At 44.7% G+C, this 27,971-nt stretch overlaps 1 protein-coding gene across 1 annotated transcript in view; it reads right to left on the bottom strand.

The window, feature by feature from the left end:
• Nucleotides 1–27,224, bottom strand: part of LOC119418424 (mitogen-activated protein kinase kinase kinase 7) — a 76,770-nt gene extending 49,546 nt beyond the window's left edge. Inside the window, exons 1-5 of the mRNA XM_037685704.1 lie at nucleotides 27,103–27,224; nucleotides 26,225–26,353; nucleotides 22,120–22,250; nucleotides 1,409–1,490; nucleotides 869–1,002 (exon numbers count right to left, since the gene is read on the bottom strand). Of these exons, the coding sequence (XP_037541632.1) occupies nucleotides 869–1,002; nucleotides 1,409–1,490; nucleotides 22,120–22,250; nucleotides 26,225–26,353; nucleotides 27,103–27,154 (528 nt within the window). The 5' untranslated portion in view covers nucleotides 27,155–27,224. The remainder of the gene's footprint in view (nucleotides 1–868; nucleotides 1,003–1,408; nucleotides 1,491–22,119; nucleotides 22,251–26,224; nucleotides 26,354–27,102) is intronic.
• Between the last annotated feature and the right edge of the window lie 747 nt (nucleotides 27,225–27,971).

The raw sequence follows: 27,971 nt of genomic DNA, 5'->3' as shown, positions 1-27,971 counted from the left end.
CAAACAGAGTGGTGTAGTGTATGCGGTCCAGTGCAGCGAGGACTGTCCAGACCTCTACATTGGAGAAACTAAACAGCCTCTTCACAGACGCATGGCTCTACACAGGAGAGCCACTTCCTCTGGACAAAATTCAGCTGTTCACCTCCACCTCACAGATAAGGGACACTCTTTTGAGGACCAAAATGTGCACATTTTGGACCGAGAACACAGATGGTTTGAGAGGGGGGGTGAAGGAAGCAATTTATGTAAAAAGAGAAAAGCCGTCTCTTAACAGAGGAGGAGGCCTCAGATTTCCACTTTCAAAAACCTATAATGCAACTTTAAGATAGATTCCCAGCCGGTTTTCACACCTGATGGGAACAGAGAGGCCTCGACTGTGAATTAGAGGAACAAAAGACCTACTGTTTAGGTTTTTAGGTGTGAACTGCCAATCTACATATGTGTGTGTGTCTTATCTCACTCAGCCTTATAACCTGAATCTCTCACTCTCTGCTGAATTGAATTGAGAAAGCTCCTCGGATGAGGAGTGAAACGTTTTCTGTTACAAATAAAGTCCAGTTGTTTTTGTATTGAACGCTTTTTGAATTCATCATGTCCTGGATGACCGAGAATCTTCACCAGCATATCACATCTAGTCAATACCAGGTGCTGGACTGGACTTCTTGAGATTTTAGAAAGAAGTGATGATGATGAAAAAAATAATATGAAAAAAAAAAAAAAATACCAGTGTTATAAGTGCTATTAGTCAGGCATCTATTTAAGACAGAGAAGTCAAAGTTTTTATTTTGCCTATATGCAACCTATTATGCTTTCTGCACGCCACAGGTGTGACTGAAATAAACAATAACAGCAACATTTATGTCTTTACCTTTGATTTAAAATGAGGTGCAAAGTGAGATGTCATCTTGATAGTGTCATTGCTTCCTTGAGAATCACCACTGTGTTCCATATTTCCATCACTTCTGCTGCTTGTGCTGGTGCCAGTATAATCTGCATATGAAACTGTAATTTCACAATTTACAATATTTTATACAGCATCTTAATTGCTATGAATTGTAGTCTGAATGGATATTTTGAAGACTTTTAGTTTATACTAATTCACAGAAAAAAAGACAATACATACATTTCCAAAACAGTATAAAATCAAGCTAAATCTTTTCACACAAGAGATTTTAGAAAAGGATATTTGACTGCCATAACTTTGAAAATAGAAGTTGTCAAAGCATAAATCTATAAACTTAATGAGGCCCTCAATCCATCTATCCTCTAGGGAGCCAGCATAGATCAACTGATGAAGTTATGCAACTTTTGTTTCGTCTGAATTTTCAATTTCTACAAATCCATTGTGATGTTAATGCATAACTCATAAAACAACAGTGGCCATATTAATAAAACACTTCTTCTGTACCTGTACTGGTTGCAGAGTTGCTCTGTCCCTCGTCTGAATACTGGTATGGATATTGCAGAGGCTCATCAGATCCTGGGAAATACTGAAAAAAAAAAGCAATTAGGACAGTCAATAAAGAATAAAAAACTTTAATGTTAAGGAAAGTGACTGTCACATGTGTATGAAAAATAACAACAAAGGCCCTGTTTACACAATGCATTTTTTGGAGAGAAACCAGAACTTTTCTGCCATGGTCCAGACATTTGCCTACACGAGAACAGCTCTCATTCTCTCTGAAACAGGTTTCTGAATAGAATAGAAACAGCCTTTATTGTCCCATGGATGGGAAACAAGTTTGAATGAATGAATGAATCCAGTTCTCAGAGTGGAGATTTTTGGGGGAACCGTCGGAAACTTGTGAAATACTCGGTGTCAAATCGCACATGCGCACTACAGCCGGCTGCAGTTGAAAGTTTTAATGTACTAACAACTTTTACAATAAATGGCAGAGCAATAAATAACTACTCACTCTTTTTCATCATGCAGGAGCAAAACCAACAACATCCAGGGTCCAAAGGAACCTTTGTGTATTCACCAGTTTGGCTGTACCCTCTCTCAGTACATATGACAACGTTGGTCAAAATACATACACTTCTAACCGACAGTATAAAAGTTTATCATTTCCTATCTGGCAACCAGGCGTGGCATGGAAACGTTGGTTACATACTGTAACCCCAGATTCTATGAGTATAGGCGTAGCCCTTTAAGAGCTGTCGCTTGGTGGGTTTTATCCCGTCATGCAAACCATCGCACTGAAAAATTTAGTCCACGCCCACCTGTTGTGTGGGCCCCACCCGGTCCGTATAAATTACGTTAAGAGTGGGTAATCGGCTCCCAAATAGCTTTTTCTTCAGCCATTTAGGAGCCAGTGAGGCCCAACGCTTAAAGGGCTACGCCTATACTCATAGAATCTGGGGTTACAGTACGTAACCAACGTTCTATTTCGTACAGGCTTTGCCCTTTAAGAGCTGTCGCTTAGTGGGTTAAGGGCGAAGCAGATGTAGTCCTCGCCTCACTGGGTCTATTCGAACACCATACGAAGCGGCAGCTTGCCCAAAAACGTCTTGTCACTCAGCTCTCCATGTGCGTAATTACGCGTTGCGTAATTATGCGTACCATACACAGATGTGTGCTGTGTAGCTATGCGTTCTGAGTGCATGAGCGCACCGGAAAGCTTTCAACGGGGAAAGGAAGATGCTGAAAAAAGGCTGTGAACCAAACAGATTCACGGCTGATCAATATGAACAGATTAATAATAACCAGAGAACTGATTATTAATCAAATGAACTGATTAGTGACAATAGAACCAGAACAACAGTCACAACTTGTGACTGATAACAACATCTCACACTGAAAATGCATGCAGTCAGATGTGAGTTTAAACGGGGTTCCATGAAACAACAACAATATTCATTCTGTTAAAGCACTAAGGACAGAATGTGTCATGGAACGAGTCGATACATCACATAAATAAAAGCGAATAAATGAACAGGGTGTTGACCACGTGGCCGCAGTGCAAATATCCTGCATTGTCATACCATTGTGCAAAGCAGTCGAAGATGCGATACCTGCGCCCTGAGGTTGTCAGGAGACTCTAAATCTGATACTCTGTAGGCTTCAGAAATGGCCTCACACAGCCAGTGTGACAGTCGCTGGGTGGATAACAGGTGACCTACAGATGTATCTCTATAATGCACAAACAAATGTTGAGTTTGATGCATTGAGGCCGTGCATGCTATGTAACACGTCAACGCCTGCACAGGACAGAGAAGATGGAAAGATGCTTCTTCTTCTGATTTGTGGGGAGGAAGGGAAAAAACCCTCCAACGATATTGCTCTTTATTTAAAAGAGTGTAGTGAACTAAGCCTCAGGTCAAATCCTGACCTTTAGGGCCTTCCTGGGACAAGAACTGTTATTTCATTGATTTGAGTCCAGAAACACAAAATTAAGTTCATCCAGAGACTTTCTAAGTGTCCTGCACTGATCAATTGAAAGAACACTCTCTTTTTTATTATCATTACTATTTTACAAATGTCGTGATAATCAAAAGTGTGCTTAGTTCAAACCATTTTTAAATGTTGAAGTGAACTACTCATTTTAAATCAACTGTGAAACAGTATTAAATGATTTTTAATCCTCATTCAAAGTAGAAATCAAGTTAGAATGTGTTAGAGTAATTATTCATTTTCTTGATCTTCTGTCTGAAATGAGCAAGTGTAAGTTGGTCAAAAGTCAAGTTTCGGTCAACTACAAGCTTACTGAAAGAAATGTCATGTTTAACTTTTTCAGGCAGATATGAGAGAATTGACTCCACGAAGTCTCGGGTTCTTCAAAACAGCTTCTGTCTGTTCTTAAACAAACTTAATCTTTTTCCTTGACTTTTAATAACCTCTTACATCACTAAAACACACCCCTGTTTGGTCGATCGACCAATCAGGAAGTTCTCAAATGAACCGGAAACAGAACTCTTTAAAAGGTTCAACACTTCCTAGTTCTACAGAGAATGCTGGAATAGAGTTCCAGAGAGTGCGAGAGAGTGCGGAGAGAGAATGCAGAGTTCAGAATGCTGGAGAACCACGGCAACTAAGCTGAACGAGAGAAGTTCAGAGGAACTATGAAGAAGTCTGTTCTGGGATGATCTCACGACTCCGAACGGTTCCCTACTATCCTTACGGAGACGCTGAAAAGCGTTGAAAGACAACTCTACACCGAGGCCCAACTATCGTCTGCAAAGGTAAAAGAGTCGATCTTCAACCGCAAAGTGTACCGTTGGTTAAGCTGGGTCCAAAGGAGCGTGTTGTTCTGGTTATAACAGACAAATTCCCTCACCCATCTCTCTCAAGATAAACTTCATTTCCATCTTTAAAACTCTTCTATCTTGCCAGTAATTAATCCAGATATTTTCAGAAATGTCTGTTGTAAAGCTGCAAGGATACCATGTTTATGGTTTCCTGGTTGTGAAGCTAATTAATTAAGCTGTTGTTGAAATCAATTTGCCAAATTAATGTAAATGTGTGATGTTAAACTTTGATTCTGTTAATAAATGACCGCATTCATTTGATGGGTCAAAGAAAATTAATGTCTCACGTCACATTTAATTTCAATGCACGATATTATTCAGTCCAGAAAAATGAATGAATCCGTTTAATTTATGGATAATATATCACAGATATATGTTCATCTACAACTGGCGGCCCGTACGTTTGTTGTCTACAAGAGCTCGTGATGTTTTTAGGCATAAAAGCTAGATTAAGTCTCAGATCAGCTGAGCTGCTGTCAGCCTGAATTCTGAAACATGATGGAGCGACAGAGAGGGCAGATAAATCACTCACCCTCTTAGCGGATGTTAAAGTCAGCAGCAGGGCTGTTTTAAGAGAAAATAATTTAATTGGAACCTGATCTAGTGGCTCGAGTGGAGCTTTGATCATGGCTCGCAGGACCAGCGTTAAATCCCACTGTGGAGCCAGTGGGTGTGAAATAGGCCTGCGTCTCTGAACACCTTTTAAAAAACGCTTCATCAGCGGATGATTAAAAGCTGTTCTTTCCCCGAACCTTCGTGACAGGAAGAGATGGCTGCAGCATACGTTTTAATCATGCTAAATGCCAGATTTCTGTCCATCAGCTGCTGCAGAAAGGACAGCACGCTACCTAGTGGACATGAAGTGGCCTCTACACCTTTCTCCATACACCAGTGCTGAAAAGCTGTCCACTTTGATGTGTACAGCACTGTGGTGGATGCAGCACGTGAATCCTGGATTGTGCGCACTACATCTTGAGGGAGACCCATCCTCTCTAAGCGGATCTGATCAGCGGCCAGACCCAAAGGTGCTGGCCTATTTCTGGGCAACTCCTGATCGCTCCTCCCACCTGGAGGAGAGCATCCTCCCTCCACGGCAGTTTCCACGGGTGCCCCTATAACAGGCGTCGTAGAACCGGGAACCATGGCGCGTTCACGTGCTCGGGAGCCACCAAGAGAGCTGTCAATCCCTCCTCCTGAACTCGGTTCAGATACCGTAATATCAGAGGAGGTGGAGGGAACGCGTAAAGAAGCGTTTTGGGCCATGGGCTGTGAGCAAACGCATCCACCCCTAGCGGTGGTTCGTCTCGCGGGCTCAGTGTAAACCACTGAGCGTTTTCCCGTGTCGCAAACAGGTCCACAGCCGCTTTGCCAAATTTCTGCCACGTCTGAGCCATTAGATCGAGGTGGAGGGTCCAGTCCCCGTGACGCGGACCGCCCCGGACATCACATCTGCCCCTTGTTCAGGACACCGGGGATGTACACTGCTCTGATGGAGAGCAGATTTTGGTGTGCCCAACACAGTAATTTTCTTACAATGTGTAACAATTGGGCTGAGCGCACACACCCCTGCCGGTTTATGTATGCAGCAGTAACCTTGTTGTCTGTGTGAATCAAAACGTGTTGATTCTGTAGCACAGGAGCAAAGTGTTGAATCACATTCAGAACCGTGCAACATTCCAGAATGTTTATATGTGCTGTTGTGTAAGCAGGCCACAGTGGCCCTACAGCTCGGGATAGGCATGTCCCCCCCAACCTGACAGCGACGCGTCTGTGAAGACTGACACGTGTGACGAAGGTCTGCTGACGGGGACTCCCTCTGACAGAACCAGGGAGTTTTCCCAGTGTCGGAGGTCTGTTCTCATGGAGGGAGGAACAGTGATCATCCGTCTCTTTTGCTTTACCAGATCCACGCGCAGACGAGCAAACCATCTCTGGAGGCGTCGCATGTGGAGTAAGCCCAGCGGAAGCACTGTGTGAGCTGACAACATCGTTCCTAACAGCTTCATGACGGAAATGGCTGTTACCACTCTGCCAGGTCTTATGTGGCGGAGCTGGTCTTTTAGAGTGTCGATTCTCATCTGTGATAAACAAGCCCTCATGGTGATTAAGTTTAGCTCCACTCCCAGATAAACAATCGTCTGGGCAGGGAGAATCTAGCTTTTTCCCAATTTATGGCGAAGCCCAGATTTAACAGGTGTGATGTCAGCACCTGAGTCTGTGCCACTGCTTCTCGTCTGGAGCGTGACAGCAGCAACAGGTCGTCTAGGTAAAACAAAATTCTCAACCCTGCTCTGTGTAATGGTTGCAGGGCCGTCTCCACACACTTTGAGAACGTACGAGGCACGAGGGAATAACCGAACGGCAGCCTGTTGTAATGGTACTGCATCCCTTGAAAGGAAAAGCGCAGGAATTTTCTGTGCTTTGTGATGATCGATATGTGGAACTAGGTGTCTTTAAGATCGATGGAGGTAAACCAATCATTTCTCTGGATGTTGGCCAACAGTTGTCTGGTTGTCAACATGTGAAACGGTCTGTCCACGATCACCTTGTTGAAAACTGACAGGTCCAAAATGGGTCTCGTTCCTCCGGTCCATTTTGGAACCAGGAAGTAACGTGAGTGAAACCCTGTTTTCCTCTCCGTCGGGAACTCTGGAAATTACTTCTTTTACACAAAGTTCCTGGACTTCTGCATTTAGGGATGAGACCTGGTCTGGTGATGACAGAACCGTCTCTAAAACTCCTCCGAAATGAGGGGGTTGAGCTGTGAATTGTAGCATATAACCCTTGTTTATCAGCTTGCTCATCCATCTGTCTGGTCAGCATGTCCGCCGCCACTCCACGTAACGTTCGTGGAGTGGGCGCGCGTTTAGATGGTGTGTCATGTTTCTTACGGACGTCAGCCAGTCTACAGCCTCGACCGCTGTCATGCGCCGCGGAAGTATGTTCCACGTGACCCAAGGCGAGGCTATCTAAAAAAAGAGCTCTGAGCGCGCCTCTGTGCCGCGCTCAGGCTGCGGGTTCATATTCATGTCGATGTGAACCGGCGTGTATTGAGGAGAGGTGAGCGCACCTTCATCAAAGCGGCACAGTTTGGGTGAAAGCTCTCGCGCCGCTGGAGCGTGCGTTTGACCTGCTGCGGTGAGACGCGTGCCGCTCCTGCTGAGGGCGAAGTTTCTCGCTGGGATCGTTTTGCGGTCTCACATTTATGCTGATGCGAGCCAGCGAGCGCTGGGGAGAGGTGTGCGCACCTTCATCAACGCAGCGCCATTTGAGTGAACGTTGCCGGCGTCGCGGAAGCGCGCGTTTGACACCGCTGCGGTGAAAAGCATGCAGCTCGAAAAAAAAACAAGTTATTCCACAGTTTCCACAGAGCAACCGTGTCACCTCTTGAAGCTGTGCCTGCAGTCAACATGCTTCATATATGGGGCCAATATTATAAGTAGAAACATGGGTGTGCTATGAGGTCTCCAGTTTCTCCTATTGTTACCAACCTGTACATGGAGAAGGTAGAAAATTTAGCCTTTTCAGGGACACCACCAAGTCATTGGTTCAGGTATGTTCATGACACCTGGGTTAAAATTACATCTAGGAAGTCCAACATTTCACTGACCACATCAACTCTGTGGATAAATACATCAAGTTCACACGAGAAGATGTAAAAAATGGCAGGTTGGCTTTCTTGGACTGTGAGGTCTCAGTCTCTGATAAGAGGACATTTGCAAACTGAGATGTACCACAAACCCACCCACACAGACCAGTATTTGCAGTTTGACTCCCATCACCCTTTGGAACACAAGTTAGGAGTCATCAGGACTCTGTACCACAGAGCAGACAGTGTTCCCACTAACTCGGGAGCCAGGCAGAAGGAGAAATCCTACACAAGACAGGCTCTAGAGCAATGTGGATTTCCTAACTGGGCCTTCCTGAAAGCAGAGAAGAATCTCAAACAGGACTCCAGTCAGCCATCAGGTGAAAAGGAGGAACCCAGAGCCAGACCAATTCAATTCAATTTAGTTTATTTATATAGCGTCAAATCACAACAAAGTTGTCTCAAGGCACTTTACAGAAACATTCACATACATAAAAGCCAATTAGTAAAGTTCTCTATCTAAGGAATCCAGCAAACAAGTTGAATCTTGGCTTCGTTGCAGTCTCCCATCCTGAGCAAGCACAGTGGCAACAGTGGAAAGGAAAAACTCCCTTTGACCCAGTGGTCATTCCATATGTTGCAAGAGTATCAGAGAAACTGAGACGTTTATTTTCTAAACACAATGTCCCAGTGTCACGATTCACGCCTGTTCGAGTCGAATCTTTTTCACTCTGTTCACTGCTTGGTGTCTGTAAACCTTCTTTTCTTTACCTTCCTCTTTTTATTTAGGTTTGGGGTTGAGATTCTCTTTTCTGCAGCACTCATTGATCTCCTCTCCTCTGGCTGCATGTGGGTTTAAGGTTGTCTTCTCTTCAGCACACGCTGCACTGATTACCTCTCATTAAACGCACCTGTCGCTTCACCCTTTATAAACCTGACCTGCACACAGGGTGAGTGCCAGATAGTTGAACACAGTTTTCCTGCAAGTAGTTATCCCGCGCTCATAATTTCTGGTTTCCCTTGTAGCGTTTTGTTTTTTCATAGTTCCCCTCCTGTCCAGTTTTTTTTGCATTCCTTGCTCCTGTCCCGCTCCTTGGTTCATGTATCTTCGCCTCCTCGTGCTGACTTCCCGTTCAGGGACTTTCGCTCACCTGACTTCGCCTCCAGACCGCTCCTCACCGGATCTACGCCTCCATTCATCGGCACCGACCTACGCCTCCTTCACACTGCCTCCTCGCCTGCTCCTGCTTGGGACTGACGCTCTTCTGATCTCCGGTTTTGACCCTCGCCTGATTGACTTCGCCTCACACCTCACGGACCAGTGTGTCGTCTCCTCCCATCCATCCTTGAGCTCTTCACTGCAGCTGGCTGTCTCCTCTCACCAGGACCATCCCCCCTGCAGCGATCCCACCAGGCTGGAACTTCTCAGCTCCTCTGAACCCCCTCCTGACAGAGTAACGGTTAGTGATTTCCGTATCCTGACTTTTGCTTCTGTCTCCTGTCAGGCCACTAACCGTTCTCTCCCTGTCCTTAGACTCGTTCCAGTCTTTTACCCTGAGATCGACACCAGAGCCAGATTCTCTTTGAGAGGCAAGGTCCACCAAGAAATAAACTTTTGAACCTGAGCCTTGGTGTTTGTGGTGATTTTGGTCCAGACATTTGGGGGTTCGTTACAGAACTATCTGGCCAATATGGACCACTCACCTTCTGCTGACTGGCGCTCTGGTGTCGAGGGTGCTATTAATAAACTTGAGTCAGGTATGGAAGACATTGTACGTATGTTAAAGACTATTACACCACTTCACACTAACCAGGACTCTGCTGTCCCTCGTACCTGTTCTGAACCTGATCGGGAGCCTCGTCTTGCTTCCCCCAAGCTGTTCTCTGGGGAACCCAGTCAGTGCAGACCCTTCATCACTCAGTGTGAGATTCATTTTCAGCTGCAGCCCTCGTGTTTTACCACTGAGAGGTCGAAGGTAGCTTACACGATCTCCCTCCTCTCTGGCAAGGCCAAGAGGTGGGGAACCGCCGAATGGCAACGAGACTCCCCAAACTGTTATATTTTTCAGACTTTTGCAAAGGAGCTGTGTCGTGTTTTCGATCCAGTCCTCCCTGAGAGAGAAGCCGCCAGACGCCTGTTCGCCATCCGTCAAGGTAACCGTCCAGTAACAGACTACATTATAGACTTTCATGCTATCGCCTCAGGTAGTTATTGGAACAAGGAAGCGCTCACCGATGCTTTCTACCGAGGTCTTAATGAGAACATCAAGGACGGTCTTGCCACTAAACGATACCCAGACTCCCTTCAAGACCTGGAGGACATGGCCACCAGGGTGGACCTTCGGTTGGTCGAGCGGTCGAGGGAGCGAGGGTCGCGCTCTCTACCGACCACCCCGATGGTTAGTGAGCCTCCTAGGGAGGTTAAGGTTCCTCTGTTTTCTTCTGTTTCTTCTTCTCTAACCACAGAGGAACCCATGCAGCTGGGTCGTAGTCGACTTACTCCCGCCGAACGTGAGAGACGGCGGAGGGGGCGTCTGTGTTTCTATTGTGGTGGATCAGGACATATCATCTCTTTGTGCCCGGTAAAAGGTCTCGCTCAGTAAACGTGAGGAGATGTTTACTGAGCAAAACACTGTCGTCTGAACTCTCCTCATCCATCATCCAGCAGGCTAGTCTCTCCATCCCGGGTAAGTCTTCGACTCATGTAAAAGTGTTTATTGACTCTGGGGCTGATACTGAGTTTATGGACTATAAGTTTGCTGTCCGCGCGGGTATCAGTGTACTGGAGTCATCCAGTAAACATTCTGGTGGTGGCTCTGGACGGGCACCCATTGAACTCTTCCTCACAAATTACGGAGCCCATCACTCTTCACTTGGGGGGTAACCATAAAGAGACTATCAGCTTCCTCGTGATTAATTCCCCTCAATCTCCGGTGGTTTTAGGTGCCACCTGGCTTATGAAACACAATCCACACATTGACTGGAGAAAGGGGGAGATTCTGGGTTGGGCAGAGGAGTGTCTGTCCTCCTGCCTAATGGACGCTGTCGTGTCCAAAGACTCTTTTCAGCCCTCGGAGGAGTTCTACCTTGACCTAGCTAAGGTTCCCTCCGAGTACCATGATCTCAAGGAGGTTTTTAATAAGGCTCGGGCCACATCTCTGCCTCCCCACCGGCCTTAAGATTGTCCTATTGACCTCCTTCCTGGCTCCACACCTCCTAGGGGCGCCCTCTATTCTCTTTCTGCCCCTGAACAGCAGTCCATGAAGGACTACATCCACGAATCTCTCCAAGCTGGCATCATCAGACCCTCCGTTTCTCCTGCTGGGGCGGGTTTCTTCTTTGTGGGTAAAAAAGATGGCTCTCTCCACCCCTGCATAGATTACCGTGGGCTGAATAAGATTACTGTCAAAAACAAGTACCCGTTACCTCTCATGAACTCTGCTTTTGACCTTCTGCAAGGGGCCAATGTGTTCACCAAACTTGACCTGCGTAATGCTTATCACTTAGTTCGTATCCGTGAGGGGGATGAGTGGAAAACAGCTTTTAACACCCCCACTGGACATTATGAATACCTGGTCATGCCTTTTGGGTTAACCAATGCACCTGCTGTTTTTCAGAGTCTGGTCAACGACGTGTTAAGAGATATGGTCAATCAGTTTGTTTTTGTTTATTTAGATGACATCCTCATTTTTTCTAGAGATCTCCCCACTCATCGCAAACAGGTCCGTGCTGTTCTTACCCGTCTTTTACAGAACGGACTCTATGTTAAGGCAGAGAAATGTGACTTTCATGTATCATCCACATCGTTCTTAGGTTTTGTTATATTTCCAAACAAGATGGAGATGGACCGTAACAAGATTGCGGCTGTTGTAGATTGGCCAAACCCCAAGGACCGCAAACAACTTCAAAGGTTCTTGGGGTTTGCTAATTTCTACCGCAGGTTTATTAAGGGATACAGCCTCATCTCCAAATCTCTCCACTCACTGACCTCCACTAAGTCCCGTTTTGTTTGGTCCCCAGTCGCCGAAGAGGCGTTTAACAAACTCAAGGCCCTGTTCTCATCCGCTCCCATCCTTCAGGCCCCCAATCCAGAGGAACCCTTCATTGTCGAGGTTGATGCCTCCAGCACCAGGGTGGGGGCTATACTCAGCCAACGCAGCAGAGAGGGGCGTCTTCACCCCTGTGCCTTCTTTTCTAGGAGCCTCTCTGCTGCTGAACGCAACTACGACGTGGGTGATCGGGAGTTGCTGGTCGTTAAACTCGCCTTGGAGGAGTGGCGCCACTGGCTGGAGGGCTCCAGATTTCCCTTCCAGGTGTGGACGGATCACAAGAATCTGGAGTATCTCAGGTCAGCACGCCGGTTGAACCCCCGTCAGGCCAGGTGGGCACTCTTTTTCTCTTGCTTTAATTTCACGTTGTCCTACCGTCCGGGAGAGAAAAACGTCAAGCTGGACGCTCTTTCTCGCCTTTTTGAGGGTGACTCCTCTCAACCTGTGGAGGAGGAGAGCTTCATCCTGCCAAAAACTACCCGCCTGGCCAAGACTCGACTAGAGGCTGACCTGAGAACCTCCTGTCGGTCTCGTCCTCCTCCTCCTAATTGCCCTGACAATCGTCTGTTTGTTCCTCCTGAAATGATTAAGAAAGTTTTAGAGTTTTGTCACTCTTCCCGTTTGTTTTGCCACCCAGGGCTTACCAAGACCCTTGCGGTGGTCCGGGCACAATTCTGGTGGGACACCTTGTTTCAGGACGTTAAATCCTTTGTGCGTTCTTGTCCCCCTCTGCTCCCAGTCTAAGACCTCTAGGCGTCCTCCCGCGGGACTACTTCGCCCTCTTCCCTGTCCCAATCGTCCATGGTCCCATATTGGGATGGAATTTGTAACCGGCCTCCCGAACTCTGAGGGTCATACGGTCATTCTCACGATTGTTGACCGATTCTCTAAGATGATCCGTCTTGTACCTCTCTCCAAACTTCCCTCCTCTAAGGAGCTTGCCCACATCATGGCCCGTGAGGTGTTTAGACTCCACGGGCTTCTCCTGAACATTGTGTCCGATAAGAGGTCCTCAATTCATTTCCCTCTTTTGGAGGGAATTCTGTAACCTTTTAGGTATCTCCATCAGCCTCTCTTCTGGTTTTCACCCTGAGACTGATGGACAGACTGAGAGGGCCAACCAGGAGGTGGAGGGCAAGTTGCGACTCCTCTGTCAGAAGGACCCTGATAAATGGTCCCTCTCTCTGCCTTGGGTTGAGCACGCGCTCAATTCCCTCCCCTCCTCAGCTACTGGTCTCTCCCCCTTTTACGTTGTTTTTGGTTTTCAACCTCCCGTCCTCTCCCTTCAAGAACGCGAGGCTGTGGTCCCCTCGGCTCACCTGGCGGCCCTCAGATGCCAGAGGACCTGGAGAAGGGCCAGACGAGCCCTGCTCAAGACCACGGCGAACTACATTAGGAAAGCTGATCACCGTAGGTCTTGTCAACCCACCTACGCGGTGGGCCAAAACGTCTGGCTCTCCACCAAAAACCTTCCCCTCAAGGCACAGTCTCGCAAACTCGCCCCCCGTTTTATTGGTCTCTTCCCCATTTCCAAGATCATTAACCCGGTCTCTATACGTCTCACCCTTCCCAAGTCGCTTCGTGTTTTCACCCCACCTTCCACGTCTCCTGCATTAAACCCGTAGTAACATCTGAATTTCACTCCCCTGTTCGTTCCCCCCCACCCGCCCGTCTGATCGACGGTTCCCCTGCTTACACCGTCCATCGCCTCCTCCGATCTAGGAGGAGGGGTCGGGGCCTTCAATATCTGGTTGATTGGGAGGGGTATGGCCCTGAGGAACGTTCCTGGGTTCCCTCTCGTCACATCCTGGACAAACCCCTCATCGCTGCCTTTCACGCCGATCATCCCGATCAGCCAGGTGGGACGCCAGGAGGCGTCCCTTGAGGTGGGGATATGTCACGATTCACGCCTGAAGGATAAGACCATTCTCGACCTGTTCATGCTCAGCAAATCGATCATGGGGAGACAATTCCACATGCTGACAAACAGCTGCTGGAGAACTTCACCAGAATGACTGTTTTCACCTCCATAGATCTGAAGAGCGCATATTTCACATTTCCATCATTCTGAAACACCCCATGCACATTCGCGAAATGCGTGGAGACGGCTCTGCAGTCATTACACATGGCAGGAATGAGAATTCTTTTTATCTGGACGATCTGCTCTTATTAGCTCGGTCTACTACAAAGCTGTCGCACAGACCAAAATGCTAGTGTTCCACCTGCTAATCCTGGAGTTTCTATAAACTGGGAAAAGCTTCCGTTTGTCCATCCCAGATGATTGTTTATCTGGAAGTGGAGCTAACTCAACTACAATGAGAGCCCGTTTATCACAGCTGAGAGCCGAAGCTCTATCAGCTCAGCTCTTCCATGTCAAACTCAGCTCCGCCGTGTCAAACTCTGCAGCATAGTGACAGTTCTGCCTGTCATGCGACTCCTGGGACAATGTCAGCAGCCCATATCGTGGTTCCGCTGGGCCTACTTCACATGAGATGCCTTCAGAGATGGTTCACCCACCTGCGCATAGATCCTGTGCACCAGAAAAGGTGGATCATCTTTGTGCCCCCCTCCATGAGAACCGATCTGAATCACTAGGGAAACCCTCTCATTCTGTCAGAGGGAGTTCCCATCTGCAGGCCTACGCCGCACGTCTCAGTTTTCACAGACGTGTTCCTGTCAAGCTCGGAGGAATGTGTCTGTTCCAAGCAGTGGCAGCACAATGGCTGGACCACATGTCGCTTTATATAATGTGCTAGAATGTTTCACGGTCTGAAATGTGACTCAGCATTTGCACCCTGCTACGGGATCGGCATGTTCTGATCCACACAGACAACAAGTGACGACAGTTTACATAAACAGTCAGGGAGACATGTGCTCAGCCCAACTGTTATGCATCGCGAATAAGCTGTTGTGTTGAGCACACACAAAAACCTGCTCTCCATCAGAGCAGTGTACATTCCCAGCGTCCTGAACAGGCGAGCAGATATCATGTCGAGGGGCGGTACCCTCCACAGAGACTGGAGCCTCCATCCCGAGCTGATTTCTCTGATTTTGGAGCAGGTTTGGCCGAGCAGCAGTGGATCTGTCCGCCACATGGGAGAATGCCCAGTGTCAATTATGGTTCTCAATGAGCCCACGAGACGACCCACCGTTAGGAGTGGACGCCTTCGCTCACAGCCCGTGGCCAAAAATGCTTCTTTATGCGTTCCCTCCAGTCCTGCCGATATCACGGACCCTGGACTGTGTCCGGGAGGAAGAACCGTCAGTCATCCTCGTAGCTCCCCAACGCATATGCGCTCCGTGGTTCCAGAGTCTGCAGCGATTGATATCATGTCAGCCGTGGGAACTGCTGTGAGGGGGCGCTCTCCTCCAGGCAGGAAGAGCGATCAGGAGTTATCCAAAAATAGGTCAGCATCTTTGGGTCTGTCCGTTGAACAGATCAGTTTAGAAAAGATGGGTCTCCCACAGGATGTAGTGCGTACGTTCAGGGCGCACGGGCTGCTTCCACCAAAACGTTGTGCACATCAAGTGGACAGTTTTTCAGCGCTGGTGTGCAGAGAAAGGTGTGGAGACATCTCATGGCCACTAGGTGGCATGCTGTCCTTTCTGTAGCAGCTGATGGACAGAGATCTAGCGTTCAGCACAATTAAAACTTATGCTGCAGCTATTTCTTCTTGTCACAAGGGCTTCGGTGACAGAACAGTTTTTAATCACCGGTTGATGAAGCTTTCCTGAAAGGTGTACGGAGACACAGACCGGTGTCACGTCCACTAGCTTCACAGTGAGACCTAATGATGGTCCTGCACGCTTTGATCAAAGCTCATTCTGAGATTTTTAGATCAGGTTTCACTTAAATTCTGTCATTAAAACAGCCCTGCTGTTAGTTCTGACGTCGGCAAAGAGAGTGAGTGTTTGTTTGCTCTCTCTGTTACTTCCTCATGTCTCAGAATTCAAGCTAACAGCAGGTCAGCTGCACTGCGTTTTATCCCTGCTCTGAAAAACATCACAAGCTCATTCAGATCGAGAGTGATAACCTTGGATGGGTTTTATCATTTTCCTCATAATTCTGAGGAGGAAGCAACATCTCACCTCCTTCTGGCCCGTGCGCGCATTTTTCATGCTTTCATGCACACGGCCGCACTGCGCCGTTTTCAGCATATACCATACCATTTTATTTAGAGCACTTAAAACAGCGACAAGGCCAATTAAAGTGCTGTACAGACAGAACAACAGACAAGACACAAAGCAATATACAAAATGAAGTAAATCAGAATATAGACATAAAAACGATGCAGATAATAAATATGACAACAAACCAGTGTGGAGCGTACAGGTTCAAAACACAGATCATCTAGTGTTGAAAGCTACTGAATAGTAGTGGGTTTTTAAACGGGATTTGAAAACCAAGAGGGAGGGGGCCAGTCTGACAAGCATGTTCGTGCATTACTGGGACAGCTCTTAAGGACGTCCTCTATCCACCCAGCGCCTGTCACACTGGTTGTGTGAGGCTATTTCTGAAGCTTACAGTTCATCTGGACTGGATCCTCCAGAGAATCTCAGCGCATTCCACCAAAGGGTCTTCATCCTCCATGGCTCTGCATAGAGGGATGACAGTGGAGGATATTTGTATGGCGGCTGCCTGGTCATCGCCATGTTCATTTATTCGTTTTTATCTACGTGATGTTTCTACTTTCTCCATGACCCATTCTGTTCTCAGGGTTCTGACAGAATGATTATCATTTGTTTCATGGAGCCTCTCTTTTGAGCTCACACCTGCCTGCATGCAGTCGCAGTGTGAGATATTTATTATCAGTCACAAGTTCATGACTGCTGATTTTATCGTTATTAATCACTGATTATTAGGGGGCCGAGATGGTGTAGAGGCAGGGCAGCCGGCTTGGGACCCGAAAGTCCCAGGTTCGATCCCCAGTCACTGCACATCACGTGGCGTCTCTGGGCAGCACGCCTCATCCCCAAAATGCCTCCCGGGCGCTTTCAATAGCTGCCCACTGCACCACCTGGTGGTGGATGGGTTAAATGCAGAGACTAATTTCGCCATTGTATGGAAACATACAGTGCTGACATTGTGATGGCATTATTGTTATTATTATTATTAAGAACTGAGGGGAATTTTAAATAAATAGTTAATCCAACATCTCTCTCTTCAACGTCCTGCTGCACTGCACCTGGGCCGAGCCTCGTTCAGAACCGGTCCACCTGGTGGAAGGACAGCTTCTTCTTCTTTTAGGAAAAATAAAAATAAAAACGCATTTGGTTGTTTTGTAACTGAAGTAAATACAAGCAAACATTATTAAGAACGTTGATTTACCTGCAGTAAATCAGCTATTGATTATCTCGAAGTAAAGTCCAACATCGTCGACTCGGTTCTGGTCCACTCAGCTAACCCGCGGCCACTGATGCGTGCAAACTTCACTGCTGGCTCCACTTTGGACAGTATCTGGATGTGTTTGATCAACGCAAGATCTGTTACCAACAAAACTTTTATCCTCAGGGACTACTTTCAAGTGTACGAGTTGAACTTTTTCTGCATCACAGAGACTTGGATGTCTCCAGGTGAGTCCAGCGCCTTGATGGAATTATTGCCACCAAACTGTCTGTATTTTAACCCCCCGTGGCCATCAGGCCGGCGCGGTGGTGGATTATTAACAATATTCAAACCAGCTTTTGACTGTAAACAACTGCCCATCCCAGTTTCCCATGCCAGCTTTGAGCTGAGCGTCTTTGAACTCAGCCATTCGCCTCCGACGTTATTTGCACTCATCTACCGCCCACCTCGATCTAAGGATTTCATAAATGAGTTTTCTGACTTCTTGGCTGAAATCACATGAAAATATGAGCTTGTTTTCATTATTGGGGACCTCAATTTGCATGCATGCTGTCAGGAGAAGCCCTTGGTTAAGGACTTTTTAGATCTATTGGACTCATTTAATTTAACTCATCGTGTAAACGGTATCACCCAAGAGCGCGGACATACACTGGACCTTGTTTTAACTCATGATTTGATTGTTAGTAATCTTGAAATTGGTGATAATGTTTTTTCAGCCCACATGCCAATCCGGTTTGAGTTCACCCTCCCCCATCTAACTCCTAAGCCGTGCGTTCCTGCACGTAGTAGCCGGGCCATTAACCACTTCACTGCCGCACGTTTCACTGATGTTTATAACTCTGAAATGATCATTCAGCCCCTGGTGTTTCTCACCACCACTGAGGAGCTGACATCCCAGTTCAACTCTGTCTGCTTAAAGACTCTGGATCATGTTGCACCTGTTAAAGCCAAAAAATCAAAACTCAGAGCAGAACCATGGCTAAGTGACATCACCAAGGCCGTTAGGCAGCAATGCAGAAAGGCGGAGCACAAGTGGAGGAAAGACAGGCTAAAGGTCTTTTTTCAAATACTTAAAGAGAGTTGGCGCTGTTATCAGAAAGCAGTGAAAGCTGCTAAATCAAAATACTTCTCTGATATAATTACCTCAAACTCTCGCAACCCGTGTCATCTTCTCCACCCTAAACTCTGTTCTCCACCTCACTGAACCATCACCTCTGGAAGCCTCAACTGAGCTGTACAACAACTTCCTACATTTCTTTTTGGAAAAAATTGCGACCACCCGGGTTCTCATTTCCCCTTAAACTCATGACCCATCCATTCCACCTCAATCTGTAGCTCCATTTGATCATTTTGAACCCATCACTCCATCTTCTCTAGAGCAAGTCATGTGCAGCTTGAAACCGTATGGTTCCCCCTTTGATGTGGTACCCCCTTGATTACTAAAGGAGGTATTTCCTACTCTAGGTCCGTCCATTCTGGCTATAGTAAACAGTAGTTTATCCACTGGTGTGGTGCCAAAAACCTTTAAACATGCTGCTGTTCAGCCTCTCCTGAAAAAAACAAACTTTGACCACTCTGTCGTATCCAACTTCCGGCCTGTCTCCAGACTCCTATTTGTTTGAAACTACTGGAGAAAATAGTTGAGTCCCAGTTGAAGTGTTTCCTAGAGGGTCACGCTATCCTAGAGTTATTCCAATCTGGCTTTAAACCTCTCCATAGCACTGAAACTGCCCTGCTGAAGGTCTTCAATGACATTTTCTTAACCACTGATACCGGTGATTCTGTGCTGCTTGTCCTGTTGGACCTCACAGCCGCCTTTGACACCATTGACCATGAGATCCTCATTGCTAGGTTAGAGCAGTGGGTGGGCATCACAGGGTCAGCCCTCAATTGGTTCAGATCTTACCTCACTGACTGATCCTTTTGTGTCTCCATCAAGGATTTTAGTTCTGCAGCGACAGAGCTTAAATGGTGGTGGTGGTGGTGGTGGTGGGGGGGTACCGCAGGGGTCCATCCTGGGTCCCCTCCTATTCTCTTTAAACCTGCTGCCGCTTGGTGCTATTTTCCGGAAACACAACATGCCCTTCCACTTCTACACCGATGACTGTCAAATCTACTTCCCCCTAAGACACAATGGTACATGCTCTATTCAACCTCTGTTCGACTGCCTGGCTGACATCAGGGACTGGATGGCTTTAAATTTCTTGAGTTTCAATGAAAAGAAGTCTGAAGTCATGTTGTTCCCTCCCAACGACACGATCACAAACCACTGCATCGACTTCTCCGCTCTAACCCTGGCAGAAAAACAAAGAGTCACTAATCTGAGAGTGATAATGGACCCTTCCCTGAAACTTAACAGTCACGTAAACATGATTGTAAAATCATGTTCCTTCCAACTGAGGCGGCTGTCTAAACTGAAGCCCATATTGTCCAGAAATAACCTGGAGACAGTAATACATGCATTCATTACATCTAGGATTGATTACTGCAATTCGCTCCTGTTTGGTAATAGTCAGACCTACATTGCACGACTACAACTGGCCCAGAATGCAGCAGCCCGATTTTTAACCAGTACAGGCAAAAGAGAGCACATTATACAAGTTTTGGCCTCACTGCACTGGTTACCGGTTCACTTTCGAATCCAGTTCAAAATACTCCTGTATGTCTACAAATCACTGAACAGTCCCCCCACCCCCCCCCATCTCTCAGATCTGCTATAACTGTATGTCCCACCACGTTCCCTGAGGTCAGCGGACCAGTTGCTCCTCACAGTTCCAGGAACTCGTCTTAAGCGCAGAGGTGATAGGGCCTTCTCAGTAGCAGGACCAAGACTCTGGAACGAGTTACCTCTGCTTGTCAGACAGGCCCCCTCCCTCTCGGTTTTCAAGTCCCGTTTAAAAACTCACTACTATTCGGTAGATTTCAACACCAGATGATCTGTGTTTTGAACCTGTATCCTTCACACTGGTTAGTCGTCATTATCTGCATCGTTTTTATGTCTATATTTCTGATTTACTTCATTTTGTATTTTGCTTTGTGTGTTGCCTGTTGTTCTGTCTGTACAGCACTTTGGTTGGCCTTGTCGTTGTTTTAAGTGCTCTATAAATAAAATGGTATGGTATGGTAAACTAGTGGCTCACAATGCAGGTGTGCTAGCTAAATAGCTAAAGTCAGCCTCTTCCCTCATGCTGAACCCTCATGCTGAAAGCACCCCCGCCACTCAAACTGTTGGTACAAACAGCGCACGGCTCAGATGTGTGTCTGTCTCTCACCCCCACCCCCATACACACACACACACACACAACTGTTGGTTCAGACAGTGCGCAGCTGAGACGCGACTCTGTCTCTCCTCTCCCACACCCTGCTCTAAAACTGTAAAACTGTTGGTTTAAACAGCGCGCTGCGCATGATAGGACATGTCTCTGTCCGTCCCCCCGGTCAAGTTGAAGCTATCCAGTTATTTAAATAATAGGAGACAGTTTGTATAAGTAAACAATGTAAGATCTGAATTTTGTGTTAATGGATGTGGAGTTCCTCAGGGCTCTGTGTTGGGACAAAAGTTATTTATTTTGTATGTGAATGATCTGGTTGATGTGTCAGGGCTTTTGAAGTGTGTTTTATTTGCAGATGATACCACATTTTTTTGTTCAGGTGAAGATATTGAACGGATGTTAGAGATGATACAGGCAGAATTCGTAAAAATACAAACTTGGTTCCAACTTAATAAGTTATCATTAAATTTGTAAAAAACAAACTACATGATATTTAGTAATATAAAGAAATTTATCGAAGTCCCATTTAAAATTGACAGTATTGAAATTTATAGAGTTAATGAAATAAAATTTTTGGGTGTCGCTATTAATGCGAACATGAAAAATGAGACATGTAAATCTCGTAATTTACTTAAGAATAAAAATAGCAAAATCAATTGCATTACTGTATAAAGTAAAATAGTTTTTGAATGACAAAGGTGTGCATATATATTGTATAATGTAATGATTGTTCCATATTTAATTTATTGTAGTGAAGTTTGGGGAAAAGCATGCAAAACAATTACAAACCTTATTTTCATTTTACAAAAAAGAGCTATAATAATTATTAGTAGGAAGTGCTATGGTCACCCAAAAAATATTTCATCAGTTGAAATTATTAAAATGTGATGATTTGGTTGAATATAGTATTTTACAAGTCGTGTATGAAGCTCATAAAAATATTACCCCCAAATATTCAATTAAAATTTGCTAAAGAGTCATTATAACCTTAAGGGAATGGAAATGTTTGTAAAACCTCTATCTAGAACTAGTCTGAAGGAGCTGTGTTGTAATTCAGGGAATAGGATTGTGGAATTGCCTTGATATCACCATCAAAATTTCTAAAACAATTTATATGTTTAAACAGGAAGTTGTTGGGAAGGTATGATACCAGGTGATGGATGCCTGATGTTTTTTGTTTTCGATTTGGAGATTGTTTTAGCGTAGGTTGTTTTTTGTAGTTATTTTATAATTTTTTTAAATAAGGGGCAGATATAAGAATTTTTTTCTTCTTTCTGCACCCTTTTCATTCAATGTTTTTTTTCTTTTTGATGAATGTTTTATTTTGTTTCTTTTCACCGAATGAATGAATAAACAAATAAAATAAAATAATATATGGCCCAGCCCTAATCTTGACTTACTTACAATTTAGACATAGGATGAATGTTTCATAGTTGAATTTTGGGAAATTCAGTGAGTTAATTCCTGCTGATGGTTATGCAAGGACAAAAAAAATCCCAAAACCTTGGAATTCTATTTAGCTCTACACCAGTCTGATAAGTAGATTACAACATATAGTTTAATAAAAAAACAACTTTAAGAATGTGTAAGAAATGTGGATTGACAGAATACTACCTTCATTAGATGAGACATTATCTTTAATATCTCCTCCATAGAAGGCCTCTGAGAGGGGTCTTTAGACCAGCAGCGAGTCATCAGGCTCTCAATGGGTTTGGGCAAATTGTTGATCAGTGGAGGTCTTGTTCCTGAAAGAAAATAAAAAATGAAATTATAAGTCACACAAATCATTTGATATTAATGATAAGAAAAGTTAACACAAAAAAAAAGTAACAAAATCTCCTGCTTCCTCTTGATTTAAGTACATCAATCCATCCATTCAGAATGAAAGGGAATAAAGAGTACAGGTCATAGAAACCGTGGGCCAGGCAGTGGGAAAGATTAGTGAGGGTGGTGTTCAGAAAGTTCTGAAAAGAATAAAGAAGGGGAAGGCAGTGTAGGGGAGCAAATCTCTCAGTGTCTGGCGATTCAATTCGATTTCGATTCTTGGTGTCGTGATTCGATTCAAAATCTTTTTGGGGGGGCGGGATTCAGAAATGATTTTCGATTCAGAAACAATTTTTCTATTGAAATGGTCATACATTTTGTTTCAATTATGTAACTGACAAGATGAAAAGATTACACAACAATGTAAACAAATAGAACATTTATTTAAAACAATAATTTTAGGTTCCTTACTGTATCAAATCTTTTTGCATCATATTATATTTATACCAAAAATAGGAATAAATACAGGAGTGCATAAAATTCTGTAACTTAAATTACCACATTAGCTTAGCTGCCTGGATTTTTCAAAAATAAATAAGTAGAAATCTAGAAACAAATAATTCATCCATCCATCCATCCATCCCCTTTATCCACTTCTTCCTTTACAGGTCATGGGTGTCACTGGTGCCCATATCCAACAATCACTGTGTGAGGGGCGGGGGACACCCTGGACAGGTCTCAAGTCACTGGCATCACCCATACACCCCTCACTTGGTTTCAGTCATATCTCTCAGGCCGCATTCGGTTCATCCAACTTAAATCATTCAGATCCCACTCCTCCCCCGTCACTTCAGGTGTGCGCCAAGGCGCTGTCCTGGGGTCCCTACTTTTCATCATCTACCTTCTCCCACTTGGCAATATCTTCCGTAAATTTAACATTCACTTCCATTGTTTTGCTGACAACACCCAGCTCTTCTTATCCACTGCACTTAATTCTTCACCTCCTCCTTCCTCCCTCACTTGCTGGTTAGCTGAAATTAAATCCTGGTTTACATCTAACTTCCTTATATTAAACAGTGATAAAACAGAGTTTCTACTCATCGGCACTAAATCCACCAAATCTAAAGTCAACAGTTTTCCCTTCACCATTGACAGCTCCATGGTTTCTCCCTCCCCTCATGTTAAGAGTCTGGTGTCATTCTTGACAGCACTCTCTCTTTTCACTCTCACATCAATAATATCACCCGGTCTGCATACTTCCACCTTCGAAACATCAACCGTCTCCGTCCATCCCTCTCCCCGCACTCTGCTTCCATCTTGGTCCATAGTTTGGTCATTTCTCAAATTGATTACTGCAACTCTCTCCTATTTGGTCTGCCATATAAATTACTCAGTAAGCTTCAAATGGTTCAAAATTCAGCTGCCTGCATAGTTATCCCCCCACCCCATTGCAACCCCATCACCCCAGTTTTACAGCAACTTCACTGGCTTCCAGTCGCTTTCAGAATTCAATTTAAAATCCTGTTGTACACATTCAAGGCCATCCATAACCTCGCCCCTCCCTATCTGTCCGATCTCCTGCACATTATCACCCATTCACGCTCCCTTCGTTCTTCCTCTTCCATCCACCTCAACGTGCCTCTCAGCCGTCTCAGCATCATGGGACACAGAGCCTTTTCTCACTCTGCTCCCCAACTCTGGAACGCTCTTCCCCCAAACAGCCGAAATGATGACTCCCTTCAGACCTTCAAATCACAACTCAAAACTCGTCTCTTCAAGTTAGCCTTCTCACTTTAATTTTTTGCTATTTTCTTCTTGGTTTAGTGTTTTTAAAGCTATTTTGTATTGTTTTATTTTGTGTTTTTAATGTGGTGTCCTTGAGTGTCTTGAAAGGCGCTAACAAATAAAATGCATTATTATTATTATTATTATTATCACAGACAAAAAATTCGAAATATATAAATACAAAAGTAAACAAAGGCTTGAGCCTACCATAGTGCGTTAACCTTTACCTTAACATAAAATACAGACTTCACTGTGTTTTAACCATATTGCACTAACATTTGCTCTATTTTTAAAACTTAACCTAATATGACTCTATTCGGAGGGCTTCATCAGGAATGAACATTAACCTAATATGAAATATATAGACTTCACAGTTTTAACCATATTGATTCCTATTTGGTAAATCTTTAACAAAATTTCAAAACCTGTGCAAGTTTGCACAAAAACTCTTCTGAACTGTAATTTATAAACCATAAACTGTATCATTTAGAACTGACTGCAGGTGATGTGTCTCATCTGGCCTCTCTTCAACCTGTTAAAAAAACAAATTACATTAAGTTTTTTGTTTAACTTGTTTATACAAGTTTTGTTTACTATGAGAAATAACAGTTACCTTTGAGCTGCAGCTGGTAACTTTAATCAGAGCGTCTCCCACTTTATTTTTGTTTCACGGTGAAGTTGTGACGTTGCTTTATCGCAAAAAAAAAAACTATGTGAAGGAATAACGTAGTTGGGTCCAACGTATTACAAATAAACCTAAACTCCTCACCTTCGACTGAGCTGTGTGATCGTAAATCCTTTGTGATATAGCAGGAGATGGAGAGGGAAATCTTCGCAGCCTTTGGGGAAGCCTGGAAGTTTGTTGCAGAGCTCGCTGCTCTGCTGCTTTCGCTTTCATCTTCTGCGCATTTTGTCCTATTTCAAAATACTGTACTGCAATTTTATTTTACACTTCTTGCAAACAACCATGCACTTGTTAAGCTCTGTCTTCCCCCGGAACATTGTAGGATCTGAAATGACTTATAAAGACGAAGATGCAGGTTGAATCAAGCTGTCCCCCTGCTCCATGCTAACAGACTCCATTCAGATAAAGGAAGCTGGCTAGCTAGCTTGCTGTACGGTGGCCTACACGGCCAAATGTTTCAGTGGCCGAGCGGACACGTAAAGCGATATGTAATATGTGCATGAGAAGAAATGGAAAAAAATAAAACAAACGCATTGTAAAATCGATTTCTGGGCCTTTAGCATTGATTCAGAATCTCCAGGACTAAGAATCTAGATTCTTTAATAAATCAATTTTTTCTGCACCCCTAGCAGTAGGACCTGATGACATACCAGTGGAGGTTTGGAAATGCCTAGGCGAGATGGCAATAAGGTTTTGACTCATTCATTCATTCATTCAACTTTATTTAGACAAATAAGTCACAATGAGCCTAGAAGACTCATTTACAAGTGAGATCTGTTAAGACAGACAAAAAAGTAGTGAAACTGGACACATGCAGGAATTGGAGACGAAAAAATTCCTATCAGACTTTTTCTGATCAGATACAGACACAGTGCAGTTTACCGGTAGTTAATTTTCTCCAGCTTTTTTTTTCTTTCTTTCTTGAAGTAAATTGCAATGGTTGTTTTGTGCTGCGTTAGAGGACGTTACAATCGGGGAGACATTTGGGCAAAGCGCAGTTTTCACTTAATCCCAAAAATAAGGAAATGTGAAGGACCTCCATCGGAGGAGCTCACCACAGAACATCGTTGAGTCTGGCTAAGGATCTGCCGTCAAAGACATCGTGCTCCGATCACTTTTTGTCCGGTAAACAAAAAAATTCTATATAAATAATTTTGTGAAACAATGTCAGAACAATGTCAGACGGACGAATGGATGGATGGAGTTCACATTTAGCTGCAAACTACTCCAGAGCCTTCTGGATGTCTTATCTTGATGAGACCAACAGGAAATGTTGAAGAAATGTTACAATTTTCCCCAGGTAATATTAATGTTCTACTGCTGTTCTCCTCCATATTTGAATAGGTAATAACTACATGGAGTGTCGCTAAGTTAATGGGTTTTCCCGGCCCATTTCTACAAGGATCTCAGACACTCAACCCAACAGTTCAGGCCCTTCGGAGAAGGACCTGACAACTAGACCTTCACAATCAAACAGTGACTCACCATTGTGCACAGCCCACATAATGCGAAATGCCGGTCCTCCAATTTCATCAAATGGCTTTCTACGAGTAATCACTTCCCAGAGAATGATTCCCCAGCTGAAAACATCACACTTCTCACTGTAATTGCTACCTGTAAGTACAGAATAACCAACACAAACAATTAGGACCTTTTTACTTTTCAGATAGGTTGAGCAGAATAACCTAATGAACATATTTCTCTGAGGCACATGTAAGATTAAAGTGAGGGATGTGTCTGTGAAAAAACCCTGAAAGTTTTATTTTCTCTTTTCTTTTAGAAGGAAGTACTATAAAAGTTTGGGAGCAATTTGTTACAGAGGAATAACTCCTGTATAGCTTAATTACTGAGTCTCTGTTGCAGAATAAAAAAGCCACAAAGAAAACCTATTTTAAGCTGCTACGCAAGGATTTTATTATGGATTTTCACACTCTTGCAAATGAGTTGTGTAGAGTTCACAGAGAGGGCAGGAGTATGGTAAGCTGTCTAATTGCACTTGAGTCTGGTAGCTTGCCTCCAAAAACAGAATAATAACTAGGTCTTAATCATCTTTCCTCCTGACCCATTTGCCAGGTGTATGTCTCATCATTTAGCAATACATCAGACTCCTTGTGCACATATATCAAAGCATTCATCTTCGCACCGAGGTTTGGAGACCACCATCAATAATGCTGATGAGTGTAGAGACTCATGATGAATCAACACCTAACGTGTCCATGCTAAAAGTTTAAGATACAATTAAGTTGAAAAATGACAGTTAAGTTAAAGGGGAAAAACCCTGAATGCATCTGTGGTAACTGAATTTAATAAATATAGATGGCAATAATCAAAGGCTTAACATTGAGAATGCTGCTGATACTTGCCTTCAAATACCTCTGGAGCCATCCAAGCAGCGCTTCCTTTGTTGTTGGTCATGTGGGTTTGAATGTCACAAGCTGTTCCAAAGTCACAGATCTTCAGCACCGTGCCACCTGCCACCAGAAGTAAGCTGAAACACAGGATCAAGTCATTATTCAAGTCACCTGAAATTTCAAAGCAAAAACACATCTGAAACAACTGCTACAGAGATTACTTTAGGTCAGCACACAAAACAAGTGTCAAAAAATGTATGCTGTGAGAGTAAAAAAAATTAAAGCTGCAAGCAGCAATGAAGGCCCTCACAGCAAAGCGCCGCTCTGGCCTTAGGGCGACCGTGGGAGATCCAGCTACTCCGCCCAGTCGCCATCGCAAACGCTGTCGTGCCTTCCCGCACTCGTTCACCAGGTTGCGCATTTTCCAAATCTTCGACATCACCTGTGAACGCGGGAGCTCCAGCAACGCCTTCCAATTGCCATCATTAACGCTCTCATGCCATTCCCGCATGCGTCCACTAGGGTGCGCATATGTCGAATCTTTGAAATCACCCTCCGCCCATATCAGTATGAGTCCAGCTGCAAGCCTTACAAGTTTGGCTAAAATCTGACCTTTCAGACATGAGTTATTGTCACTTCCTGTTTTGCAGTGAATGTTAAGGACTTCCTATAGGCTTTTCAACATGTCTTATGTGGTAATCAACAGTTAGCGAATACGGTTTCAGTCTTATATCTTACAAGCTGGAAGAGACACCCAATAATTATCACTTTCTTCTGAGTGGGCCAGGCTTAGGTCAAGTCATGAATCAACAATACCAATGTGTCTTCAAGTGCTCACTGATGGAAGTCCCAAAAATCTGGTCTAGATCAGATGATGTATC

This window comes from Nematolebias whitei, chromosome 12, assembly GCF_014905685.2.
Source record: "Nematolebias whitei isolate Nwh7 chromosome 12, NemWhi1, whole genome shotgun sequence".
In the NCBI taxonomy this organism is placed as follows: Eukaryota; Metazoa; Chordata; class Actinopteri; order Cyprinodontiformes; family Rivulidae; genus Nematolebias; species Nematolebias whitei.
This window is presented reverse-complemented; position numbering and strand designations above follow the sequence as displayed.